Source organism: Aquarana catesbeiana, linkage group LG09 (genome assembly GCF_042186555.1).
Source record: "Aquarana catesbeiana isolate 2022-GZ linkage group LG09, ASM4218655v1, whole genome shotgun sequence".
In the NCBI taxonomy this organism is placed as follows: Eukaryota; Metazoa; Chordata; class Amphibia; order Anura; family Ranidae; genus Aquarana; species Aquarana catesbeiana.
Genome location: NC_133332.1, coordinates 36,534,211 through 36,548,028, shown reverse-complemented (window position 1 = coordinate 36,548,028; position 13,818 = coordinate 36,534,211). Strand labels below are relative to the sequence as shown.

General features: G+C 44.4%; 1 protein-coding gene across 1 annotated transcript in view; it reads right to left on the bottom strand.

Annotated features, from left to right (window-relative positions):
- Positions 1 to 13,818, bottom strand: part of LOC141107508 (major histocompatibility complex class I-related gene protein-like) — a 98,938-nt gene that overhangs the window by 34,016 nt on the left and 51,104 nt on the right. Inside the window, exon 3 of the mRNA XM_073598280.1 lies at positions 6,781 to 7,056. Coding sequence (XP_073454381.1) covers positions 6,781 to 7,056 — 276 coding nt within the window. The remainder of the gene's footprint in view (positions 1 to 6,780; positions 7,057 to 13,818) is intronic.

Genomic DNA, 13,818 nt, shown 5'->3' with positions numbered 1-13,818 from the left:
TCGTCTTTAAGTTTTATTATTATTATTCATTTAATTTTTTATTAGAACACAAAGGGTTACTCTATACAAGAAAACCTTGGAACCTAAGGGTTAAATTTTCCTTGACTTGATGTTGCATTAGCTCACTAGGGTCCCCAGTGGCGAATCTACCTAGTTTCAGCCCCAATTAATGATAATATCAGGCCACCTGGGCATTTTTACATAGATTTTTTTATTTAAATAGATGTTATTTATTTAACAGATAGTTTGTATTTTTGTTTTCATTTTTTGCTTATTATGCATCTAATATCAGATGCGGTATTTTCCGATCTGAATTTCTGCATCCCTTTGACATCCATTTTTTTGTGGTCTATACGCTGTTGGCAACAATGGAGCGTATAATCCTATTCGCCCTGTTATAACCCTTTTTGCCCGGGTTGTGACGGTATACATGGTAGTGAATCAACAACATACAGTTTCCGCTTGCCCCATACAAAGATGGCGGCAGCGGCCTCGGACGCCCTGATCACAGAAGGGGGCGTTCCTCTGCTTTGAGTTCCCATATAGGTGGTGTGTCAGCATGCCGCCCGTACCCCAGGAAGACGACAGATTTGTCGAAACGGCGTAGGGAGGAGCGGCGTGCTGACGTCACCACCATACCACGCTGAACCCGGAAGAAACGGGCAGCAGCTGAAGCCGGCCGGCGCTACATGTTTTTATAAGCGATCTTTACTGCACAAATTGTAAGTGCTTTTCTTTTATAAATTAAAGTGGATTTTAACTGTATTACGCTATGGAGCATTTCTTTCCTATTTATCCATGGTCTGTGAGCGGATAAATCACGTTTGGATTGATTTCCTGGAGAGGTGGCTTCCGATCTGCGCACTGACAGAGACCCAGTGGCTGGGGGACACAGCCACATGTGTGCATGATCTCTGTGACAGGAGATCTTTGGATCTGGTAAGGGGCTTACCTTACTTGAGGTGGAGGATCTTCTCTCTATTTTAACATCACGCTCCCTACGGAGATAATCTTTATATCACTTGAAGGAAGGGTGTCTTTCTCCCTCTATCCAACCATTTTCTACACCCACAAGACCTACAGTTCATTTCAATCTATGACTAAATGGACTCTACTTAATCGTTTTTGTTTACTGAATGTTCCACTCATTTTTTTTGCATGCGATTCTTTTTTTTTTTTTTGCATGCGATTTATGTGCATTTTTTTTTTTTTTGTTATGAAACAATTCACTTGTGTTCATTCATAATTATGGTATTTTCAGTTAATATGATCATGTATTTGCACTAGCAGCGCAGCCTTTAAATTGTATAGCTAGTAAGGTGGAGGTTGTTTCACATCTAAGGTTGCAGCAGCATTTTACATTTCAATTTTCGGTTTGAGATATTTGTCTTTTCATCACACACATGTGGGGATCATTTCCACTTATGGGATAGCGCAGTATTTTTTACGATATTACAGTTGCTAATATCATATGACAAAAAAATAGAACTGCCATCATTTTATTCTCCAGAGTCTCAGCTTTCAGACAATATACTGTATACTGTTTGAGGGTTTTAAATAATCTTCAGTCCTGAAATTATTATTTAAATGTGTAAAAAAGTCACGTTTTCTTTTAAAGAAATTATTAAAGGGGTTTGAGGGGGCAGGGGAGGGGAGTTAAGTTTTGCTTGAAGATGGAATTAAGGCTGGGTTCACACTGCTGCGGTGGCAGACATCGCATGTGATTCGCAGCGCACTGCTGTTCACATCACATGCAATGTCTGTGCTGTGCGATATCAGCCATACAGATAGTATGGCTGATATCGCACCGCATTCGGTCCAAACTCGCACAGGACCCTTTTTTTTGTTCGGACCAGAATCGGATCGCATGGGCGTTCACACCTATGCGATCCGAAAATGTCCGAATTGTCAGTTCGCAGTGCGATATGCGGGCTGAACTGGGGGTGTCATTAACATTGTATGACACTCCCCAGCAGTTCGCATATGGCAGTGTGAACTGCCGTGCGAGTTGGTGCGATGCGGGAACCCACAGTAAATTCGCTGCGTTCCCGCACCGCAGCAGTGTGAACCCAGCCTTAAAGAGATTCTTTCACTTTGCCCTGAATGGGCTCAGTGACAGGCTCTCTTTAGAAGCAAGGGCTCATGAATATGACTTCATGTAACCAAATGGCTAGGATGTATTTTCTGAAGCTAAACTAAATAACTTGACATAACAGAAATATGGAGAATGGCTGTACAAGGGTTAAATTCTTCTTTGCTAAGTTAGAGCAAGCATTTAAAAAATTAAAGTTAATAACATTTTTAATTTTGGGATCAGTCTGATGGCCAAGCAACTAGCATTTTTAAGTGATGGCATGACAGATGTACTTTATGTTGAAGATGAGCACTTCCCGATACTTGCTCTAATGCAGCGTACACACAAGGAGACTTTTCGACTGTGCTGGTCCAACGGTCTATCCGACGGACTTTCGGCGGACTTCCGATGGACTTTCCCAATGAACGGACTTGCCTACACACGATCACACCAAAGTCCGACAGATTCGTACGTGATGACGTACAACCGTACTAAAATAAGGAAGTTGATAGCCAGTAGCCAATAGCTGCCCTAGTGTCGGTTTTAGTTCATCAGACTAGCATACAGACGAGCAGATTTTTCGACCGGACTCGAGTCCGTTGAAAAGATTTGAAACATGTTTTATTTTTAGGTCCGTCGGACTTCTGGGAAAAAAAGTCCGCTGGAGCACACACGATCGAATTGTCCAACGGAGTCCGGTCCGCTGGACCAAGTCTGCCGGAAAGTCTGCTCGTGTGTACGCAGCATCATTGTACTTTAAAGTGGTTGTAACGGCTAGAGGTTTTACCTTAATGCATTCCCTGTATCATGGCAAAAAATGTCCCAGCATTTGTATCCTCCCACATCCAAATACTTACCTGAGTCCCAACTTAAGTCAGCACAGTATCCGCCTGCTGCAGCTCTCACCTCTCCCCCTGCATTCACAGGACAGAGGCAACAGCGGAAGCGGCTTCTGCTGTTGTCTATCAAATCCTGTGAGGAGGGAGGGGGTAAAGCTAAGCAGTGGCGTATCTAAGGTATGGCAGCCATGGCAAGTGCCATGGGCGCCATGGGAGGAAGGGGCGGCAAAAAGCCGCCCTCTGCATGGAAAAAAAACCCCCACCTGTCCTCCCAGACTAATATAGCCCCCGTCCCCATGGCCAGTCTGCAGGATCACGGCGCTGGTGTTCTATGAGATGGCTGTCGGGCTCGGTTTAGGCTGAGGGAGGCTCTGTCAGCAGGGAGGGGTGGGGCAGGGAGCTCCACTGACGCTCTGACCCTGCCCTGCCCCGCCCCATGTACTCTGTATGTGCTCGGAGCACTGACATCGCCTCTCCTGGACCACGAATATTCCCGCCCCCCACCGCCGCAAGCCCCGCCCCTACCGCTGTAAGCCCCGCCCTTACCACGGAAAGCTCCGCCTCCAGACCTCAGAGGTGAGCCCGGCTGGTCAGGTAGGTCTTTCTACCTATAGACTCAGTGTTACTAAACCCTCCCTGACAATGTTATTTATCCCCCTGTATAGCTGTGCATTGCTGAAAGATTTTAAAACTGGCTACTTGGTCATCTGCTGTAGTATGTCGCATTCACAGTCTGGTCATCTGCTGTAGTATGTCACATTGGCAATCTGGTCATCTGCTGTAGTCGCATTCGCAGTCTGGTCATCTGCTGTAGCCGCATTCGCAGTCTGGTCATCTGCTGTAGTATGTCGCATTCGCAGTCTGGCCATCTGCTGTAGTCGCATTCGCAGTCTGGTCATCTGCTGTAGTCGCATTCGCAGTCTGGTCATCTGCTGTAGTCGCATTCGCAGTATGGTCATCTGCTGTAGTCGCATTCGCAGTCTGGTCATCTCCTGTAGTATGTCACATTCGCAGTCTGGTCATCTCCTGTAGTCGCATTCGCAGTCTGGTCATCTCCTGTAGTATGTCGCATTCGCAGTCTGGTCATCTCCTGTAGTATGTCGCATTCGCAGTCTGGTCATCTGCTGTAGTATGTCACATTCGCAGTCTGGTCATCTGCTGTAGTCGCATTCACAGTCTGGTCATCTGCTGTAGTCGCATTCGCAGTCTGGTCATCTGCTGTAGTCGCATTCGCAGTCTGGTCATCTGCTGTAGTCGCATTCGTAGTCTGGTCATCTGCTGTAGTCGCATTCGCAGTCTGGTCATCTCTTGTAGTCGCATTCGCAGTCTGGTCATCTCCTGTAGTATGTCGCATTCGCAGTCTGGTCATCTGCTATAGTCACATTCGCAGTCTGGTCATCTGCTGTAGTATGTCGCATTCACAGTCTGGTCATCTCTTGTAGTCGCATTCGCAGTCTTGTCATCTCCTGTAGTATGTCGCATTCGCAGTCTGGTCATCTGCTGTAGTATGTCACATTCGCAATCTGGTCATCTGCTGTAGTCGCATTCGCAGTCTGGTCATCTGCTGTAGTATGTCACATTCACAATCTGGTCATCTGCTGTAGTCGCATTCGCAGTCTGGTCATCTGCTGTAGTCGCATTTGCAGTCTGGTCATCTCCTGTAGTATGTCACATTCACAGTCTGGTCATCTCCTGTAATATGTCACATTCGCAGTCTGGTCATCTGCTGTAGTATGTCACATTCGCAATCTGGTCATCTGCTGTAGTCACATTCGCAGTCTGGTCATCTCTTGTAGTCGCATTCGCAGTGTGGTCATCTCCTGTAGTCACATTCGCAGTCTGGTCATCTCTTGTAGTCGCATTCGCAGTCTGGTCATCTCCTGTAGTATGTCGCATTCGCAGTCTGGTCATCTGCTGTAGTCGCATTCGCCGTCTGGTCATCTGCTGTAGTCGCATTCTGGTCATCTCCTGTAGTCACATTCGCAGTCTGGTCATCTGCTGTAGTATGTCACATTCGCAATCTGGTCATCTGCTGTAGTCGCATTCGCAGTCTGGTCATCTGCTGTAGTTGCATTCGCAGTCTGGTCATCTGCTGTAGTCGCATTCTGGTCATCTCCTGTAGTCACATTCGCAGTCTGGTCATCTCCTGTAGTATGTCGCATTCGCAGTCTGGTCATCTGCTGTAGTCGCATTCGCAGTCTCTGGTCATCTCCTGTAGTATGTCGCATTCGCAGTCTGGTCATCTCCTGTAGTACGTCGCATTCGCAGTCTGGTCATCTGCTGTAGTCGCATTCGCAGTCTGGTCATCTTCTGTAGTCGCATTCGCAGTCTGGTCATCTGCTGTAGTCGCATTCGCATTCTGGTCATCTGCTGTAGTCGTATTCGCAGTCTGGTCATCTGCTGTAGTCGTATTCGCAGTCTGGTCATCTCCTGTAGTCGTATTCGCATTCTGGTCATCTCCTGTAGTATGTCGCATTCGCAGTCTGGTCATCTCCTGTAGTATGTCGCATTCGCAGTCTGGTCATCTCCTGTATTCGCAGTCTGGTCATTAGCTGTAGTCACATTCGCAGCCTGGTCATCAGCTGTAGTCACATTCGCAGTCTGGCCATCACCTGTAGTCACATTTGCAGTCTGGTCATCAGCTGTAGTCACATTCTCAGTCTATTTAAAAGTAGTACCTGCTGTTGCACAAACCACTTTATTACACTTTAATTTCTGATATTTATGGCTGTGCATATTAATTTAATCCATATTGAGCACCATATTTGATTGGCTGCTTCTGCTTGGCATATACACACAATCAAATAGTGCTCAATATGGATTAAATAAATAGATATTATAAAGTTTATAAAGTGATTTGTGCAACAAGCTCCTTAAACATTCTACATTCAATGAAAGTTCATGCAGTGCAAACTTTGCAGTGCATGAACTTTCACTGAATGTAGAATGTTTAATGACCAGGGGCGAACTGATCCATTGGGCAGTTTATGTAGTACTAATCCATAATTTGTTAATAGAAAGATTAAAGAGCTTGACTTGTAGTTTTGTTAGCTGTTTCTTTTTTTTTGTTTTTTTTTTTGTTGACAGGGGCGCAGTTTCAGTGCTTGCCATAGGCGCCATTTTCACTAGATACGCCTCTGAAGCTAAGCCACACTGGTTGTGCCTATGGACAACAGGGCTGCTGATAAGAGGGTACAGCTGACCCTCCTGTACTGGCCCTGGGCCCCATGAGTTCAACAGGGGGGCATGGGCACCTGCCAAACAGAAGGACCAGCTGTACTGCCTTATCACTAGAACCAATCCCCCTGTGACCCCCTCACAGCGTAGCCAGCTTCTGCTCCTCTCCCTTCTGCAGCTGCATTGCAGGGGGAGCCACAGGAGGATCAATTCCAGTATGTGAACCCCTAAGCCCTGTCGTTCTGATCACCCACTGCTCTGATCACTCCCACTCCCTTCCCCCTGCTGGCCAGGTCCCCTGTGTGCCCTCCTTTCCCAGCAGTCACGTTGGTCTCTCTTCCACTCCCACCTGCCGGGTGCAGCTGCTACAGGGCACACAGGGGGATTGTTTCAGGATGTCATATTTACTGGCCCCTTCTTTTCCTGAATGAACACAGGGAGCGATCTGTACCGATTGCTTCATAACTGAAGCACATTAAACTGAGCCCACAAGTGTGCCACCATAGGAAGCGATTTCCTATGGTGGCACACCAAGAAGAGGAAGAGCTTAGAGTGCCAGGTGGAGACCAAGAAGAAGAGGTTTAAGGCCACTCTGTGTAATACCATTGCACAGAGCAGGTAAGTATACACCTGTTTGTTATTATATTTAAAATAAAACAAGCCATTACAATCAATCTTAGCTGAGCTTACCTTTTGTTTTCATTTTCTCTCTTACTCGTTTGCTATATCTGCTAATCCATTCAACGCAGTGCTGCTCTGCAAATTTGTTTTCTGCACAAGTTTTGGACTGATCCCTGTTCCATTGTTGTGTTAATATCTGTGCTGTTTTAGTTGCGGGAATATACATTAATTGATGCTTATCAAAGAAGATAAAATCTCTCCCATTATATCCAAACTCAGTGTGTCCACCAATACTTCCATCATCATACAACACACATTCAAATTGTATCTGATAAGTGTGCAAATCTGCAAGAGAAAAAATTAGTTAGTTATTGAAATACCAAATATTAGAGTTAACATTAGATAGGACTCTACAGAAAATGACAATTTAAGTTTCAGCAAGAAAGATGCATTTCACTTCACATTGTGGTTTTAAAAACTGCTCCATATAGTCTGCAGGAAAATAACCAGATAACAAGCTGAGATCTACCCTGTATGTCCTAGACCTAGAGTTCTTTCTGGCACACACCTGTGGTTATAGCTCCCAGGACCTGTAGTGTCCAATTGACAGCTGAATCAGAAATCCTTATTTTTCGTTTCCATTACTTTTTATTATGTATTTCAAAGAAGTACAAAAGACAACTGGAAACAATGTAGTGGAAAGAGTTGGATAACAATCTCCTGATACATTAATGCTTACAATAATTTAAGTTCAGACAGTATCCACTAATCCTAGGGACATCTGTAGTGCAATACATTTAGCTTCAGAAAATAACTACATAACAGAAAAGATTTTTTTTTGGGGGGGCGCAAACATCATTTATAGCCTCACTGTGCCATCAAATGCAGCCACTGTGCCCATCAAATGCAGACACTGTGACCCCCCCCTTCTGCCTGCTCACTGTCTGACCGGCACTTACCCAATCTTGGTGGTGGGTCAGGCAGCGGGTGGCGGCGGCGAGCTGTGGGACAGGCAGAGATGTATCCTCCATGCATCTCTTCTTTCTTCCTGCTAGGTGTCCAATAGGAGTGCCTGTCCTTTCAGCCAATCAGGTGATGGGTATCAGACCCGTGCTTCCTGATTAGCGGAGAGGTGGTTCAGTGTTAGAAAAGCGAACATTAATTTGCTTTTCTAACACTAGGGTGGGCTCCAAGCGCAACGCTCTGCGCTCCGAGGCCACCCTATTTTGAAGCCTATTAGAGCATATGGCTCTAATCAGGTGCTTAAAAAAACAAACATCCAACCCCACTGTAATTCAGGCACCCAGCATCCTAAAAGGGTGGCGGCAGTGGCCTGGATAGATTCTATCCATTAGTCATATAGGGGGTGGCATGATAGAGGCGGAGGCACCCATGCACCCTTAATGGACGGGCCGCCACTGGTGCAGAATATGGCAACATCAGAAGATATCAACCATGGTGTGAACCTGACCTTCTCCATCCAGGAGAAAGGAGGGACAAATCCACCTCCCCTGCAAGAGGAGTCGCTGATAATGTGTATCATGCCAGCTCCAGAGAACAAATTTTCTCCTGTATCAAACTGTGCAAAACTTGTCAGCTTAAATACAGTACATCGAAAGGAGAAACCCAACAAAATGAAAGTTAGCAGATGAAGAGGATGGAAAGAAGAAGTAGAAAAACAACGTGAAGAGAAATAAAATAGGAAGAGAAAAAGAAGGACACCCACCACTGCCAGAACACAGGTTTTGGTCCCTCTCAAGAGAAATCTAAAATTTATTTGTAGCACATATTCCCAGGGGAGCGGCTGATTAAATGTTATATCCGTAATTCACGTTTACCACCTAACCCTCGAAGCCCATAGATTTATAAGTCACAGTCCTTAGTGCTTTTTTTCACTTGCTTTATTCAACAACACAAAACTGGGATGGGAGAAGGATTTCCTCTGAGATGCTCTTTTGTTACATTATCATCTACTGAGTAAATATTGCAGGAATACTATGATCAGTTGCGGATAGTTAAGAAATCATCCGCAAATCATCTCTTAAATCAGGGAAAATGGAAGTAGATTTTTATAGAGTAAAGTTGATGAGGAGTCACTCTGAATAACTTCTTCATCAATGCGACTTTTAAAGAACTGTCCGTATTTCTATAGGTGTGCTTGCAGCTTCACTGCTACCTGTTTGCCACTACTTCCCATCTGCATGGTACTCCCAAGTTGAGCTAAAGAAGAGTCACTCTGAATAACTTTTCCCGCTTGACTGATTGGAATCCCTGGGGTATTGCTGAACCCAAAGTCATAGGCCATCACTGCCCATCTCACTGACTTGTGCACTAACAACCCTTAGTCTCTGGTAGTACTGGTTCCCTTGGGCTTTCACTCACGTGATCAACAGTCCATGTGCCACTCACAAATGATCGATCGCCCAGTTTCCTTCCGCTTTGTTGCTACTTCTCCCGCAATGATCCTTAGCTCCTTTTCTTCTTTGTGGCCCGCTTCCCTCCCCACAGGGGCGGCCAACGACACCAGCGATTACATGCTGCGAAGTGTTGTCTGTTCCTCCATGGAGGACCAGTTTTCTGTTCCCCCTTTACTGCAAGGGAAAAGCTCCATTGGTTCCCCGGAGGGGAAAACCTCCCTCCCCCTCTAGGAACTAGGCTGGCCTCCTCTGCTCCTCAGAGCAGGACTGCAAAAGAACCTCTCCCCGGACACCACGTGACCGCCTTTTATATGAGAGTCCCGGGTATTCCCAAGCAGATTAATGATTGGCCGAGACTAACATGCCAACTACCTGCCTCTCAAAATGGAAATTGACAACAGACAGGCCTGCTGTAATAGTACAAGCCTGTTTAAATTTACCTGGCACGAAAACTACCAAGAAAGGTCACCTATCTAAAAGTAGGTGCCCGCTACATATTTTATCCAGGGTTTCCAGATTCTCTGAAAGAAGGCCATTCTGTCATGTAGAATTCCAGACAAATGTTAGTTTATCATGATCCATGTCAATTTAGCCTTCAAGAGATCAAATGGGATTATAGGAGATTTCAAAGGACCTCGCAATTGAGATTCTGGCTGCTGTGAAAATAAAATAAATTAACCGTCTCACAGGTCCCAGTTTCCCCTCCACCGGTTTGCCCAGTAGGGTCTGTTGGAGTTTTAATTAGGTTCAGCTGAGTAAGGGAGTAAACAAAATTGTACATGCAAATCCAGAACTGCTTAACTTTCAGACAAGTCCACCTTGTGTGTAATATTGTTCCCTCCCGACCACAGCCTCTGAAGCATAGTGAGGAGGCTCCAGAGGAAAAATGACGCCAGTCACACCAGCACCATATACCACCATAGCTAATCCTTGTAGATAGCCTTTATCAAGGTATTTATGTATTATTTAGAGTTGTACTGAGCCAATTTGCCCCATTCTTCTGCTGCCATGATCTCTCCCAGATCTTGTTCCCATTTCTCCATATATGGCAAATTAGAGGAACCTGGATGCAATATAGTATATATTTTAGATATGTGCCCAGTATGTTTATCATAATTCCTACATATATACTACATTGAGGTGGAAGTGGTCAGATCACTAGTATGATTTAGAGCAGCCAAAAAGTGTGCCATTTGAGTGTATCTAAACACTTCCGATAATGGATGCTGACGTTGTTCCTATAGAAATTATTAAGACAGTATACCCCTGTGGTCACATTGGTCTGCACTGCATAGAAAACCTTTATTAGTCCACCAGGCAAATGTATGTGGGTTAAGATCCAGGGTGAATACTGGGTTGCCCAACAGTGGGGCAAGAGGAGTGTGAGGGGTTTTGAATTCATAATTAGTTGCCAACCCTGTCCCACAGGCCGAAATTGAATGATAATGAATTGAATAATTTGTAGTGATATTTATCCTTTGTGCGAGATCACTTTATCTAGATATAGTATGTTTTACTGTTGTGTGGTACACTAATTTTACACCTATTTTATCACCTGAGTTTGGTCACTAATTACATTTCTAGTTACTCTCAGTATCGTGAGAGACACACTTACATCTTTTTAATGTAGTATAGGTGGTCTATCTTTAGCTTTGTGCCACATCAGGTGGCTAATCGGTTTGGTGGGAAAGAGGGATGACTCCAGCTTCATTCACAGTGGCTGGGCATGCCAGTAATGATAATGTATCAGCTGGACCAATTGAGCAGCATAGAAATACTTGGTCAAATCGGGCACATCTAAGTTACCCTTCAATTTAGGCATGTGCAGTGTGTGTCTATTCACCCTAGGTCTCATGAATCCTTATTTTTAAGAACTTTTTACTGTTCATATGACGTGTGGAGTGGCTTAATAAAGCCTTATTTGACCATTTTATATGTAATGGTCAATTGATTCCAGTAAGAGGCTGGTGTTGCGCTACCCAGGCTTCCTGGACAAGATTTGCACTTTAACCACTTGACGTCAGCACTATAGCTGAAAGACTGCTACAGCGGAGACCTCAAATGCTGGGAGGGTGTCCGTGCACATCCTCCCATTTTCGTGTCTCCCGTGTGCCCAAGGGGGCGCACGCGCGACATGCTCTGGGGTCACCAAGTTCTTGGGGCTCAGCTGATCACAAAGAAGAGTAAAGGGCCAATCACAGTGGGCCCTTTACCAAAGCGATCAGCTATCAGCCAATGACAGCTGATCATGGAAGTGAACAGAACTGGGTTACCTTTTTTTATTTTTTTCTTCACGCTGTCAGTATGAAGAAAAGAGTAAAACCGGTAATCGGCTTCTGTTAGAGGTCCCCCAAGTGCCCACCAGTGCTGCTAATCAGTGTCCTCCAGTGCTGCAAATCTGTGCCCACCAGTGCCATCTATCAGTGCCCATCAATACTGCTAATTAGTGCCCACCAGTGCCACCCAACAGTGCTGCCTATCAGTGCCCATCAGTGCCACCCATCAGTGCTGTTATCAGTGCCCATCAGTGCCACCTATAAGTGCCTATAAGTGCCACCCACCAGTGCTGCCTCATCGGTACCCATCAGTGTCGCCAATCAGTGCCCATCAGAGCAGCCTATCAGTGCCCATCAGTTAAGGAGAAAAATTATCTGTTTGCAAAATTTTATAATGAAAACTGAAAAAAACATTGGGTTTTTTTTTCAAAAATGGTGACTAAATACCACCAAAAGAAAGCTCTATTTGTGTGAAAAAAAATGATAAAAATGTAATTTGGGTTGCATGGTAGCATGACTGCGAAATTCTCATTCAAAGTGCAACAGCGCTGAAAGATGGAAATTGGCCTGGTCAGGAAGGGGGTATAAGTGCCCAGTAAGCAAGTGGTTACATTTCACACCATTTTTGGACTCTTTTGAGGATTATTATTTTGGCATTTTGAACTTTTGAGAGTGATATATATGCACTTCAGATGTTTATAATTTGCACTTTATCTGTAATAGATTTTGATTCTATAGTGTATGGGTAATTATTATTTTTTGCATTTGCATCGTTTTGCACTAATGGCACTTTGTTATTGGAACTATTGCAATCTGCAATGAGGATTGGATTGCACAAGAAGTGGTTAATGATTATTTATTGTTTATATTTGTGTATGAGTTTTTGTTTTTAGCACTACACATTTGGTTATCTTATGTTTTAAATTTGGTATCAAAAAATGTATGTGTTAGCTGCTTTACCTGGCGCAAAATTATTTGATTGATACTGTATGTGGCTTTCAAGGCACAGTAGAGTCTTCTTTAATCACTTCCCACCAGGCCAATATACATAAATGGCCGGGTGGGAGCTTCACCGTTCTGAGTGGGCATACCCGTATGTCCCTCAGAACGGGTGCCCACACAGCAGTACGATCCTGTGATGGCTGTGATCTTCCGACATAGCCAAACACAAATCGGGATATGGGAGTTGTGATTGGCCCTCCCAATCATGTGATGGCTGTGTCCAATCACAGCCTTCACAGTATAAACAGAGACATGTGTCTGTGTCAGTTCTCCCCACTGAGTTTAGTGTGTGTGGGTGGGATGCTGCAGCTCTATATAAGGGATGATTTTACACAGTACACAGAGAGCTGTCACAGTTCACACTGTAGCCATCCCCACACAGTACACCAAGCACCACTGTCCCATGAACATCTGTACCAGTGCACAAACATGTCACAGTGTACGTGTCCCATCACATCTGTACCAGTGCACAAAAACATCTGCAATTGTGCAATGGTGTTCCATTGCAACATCAACATCTGTCCATGTCCACCAGAGGGACAATCGATATCTGTCATACTGTAGGTGCACAAAAACATCTGTCAGTGTACCAGTGTCCCACCAATAAATAAATACAATTTTTAAAGCGCCCCTGTCCCCTAATGCTTACATGCAAAGACGAATGTAGACATTGGTCGCTACGAATGTCAGAGTGAGAGCAATAATTCTAGCACCAGACCTCTTGTGTAACTATAAACTGGTAACCAATAAAGGCTTATAAAGCGTTGCCTATGGAGATTTTTAAATACCAACGATTGGCACCATTTTACTAGCGTGCCCAATTTTAAAGGGTACAAAACATTACAGCGCACACATTCAAGAATGACATCTCCTGCAAAGCTAGTTAAAAACACCTGAACATATTCAAAAAATACGGGGGTTTGGTCACACTATATGGTCATATAGTGCTAAGCCCACTTACTGTGACAAAGTACCCCAAATTAGTTGGTCCTACTCTAGTAATAGAATGGAAGATCCTGCGTCTCAACTATGGGAGCTGAACTCCTCTACGTTTGAGAACTGAAGGGGATTCATCCTATGCACTGGTGGCCACTAAATAAGAGGTAATGAAGAGGGGGAGGGGTGCTCCAGCCCAAAAAACCTGGTCAGGGTCTATTACAATATACAAAAACATATTTGGGGGGCACACCCTAAAATGCGTTTAGATTCAAGATGCTGCTGCTATAAGACCAACAAACAGTACAAAACATATTACAGCGCACACATTCAAGAATGACATTTCCTGCAAGGCTAGTTAAAAACACCTGAACATATTCAAAAAAATATGGGGGTATTTAAAAGTGTGACATATTTGGTATCTATTTACCCAGCACAACATATTTTATTTTTTACCAAAAACGTTGGTATTATAT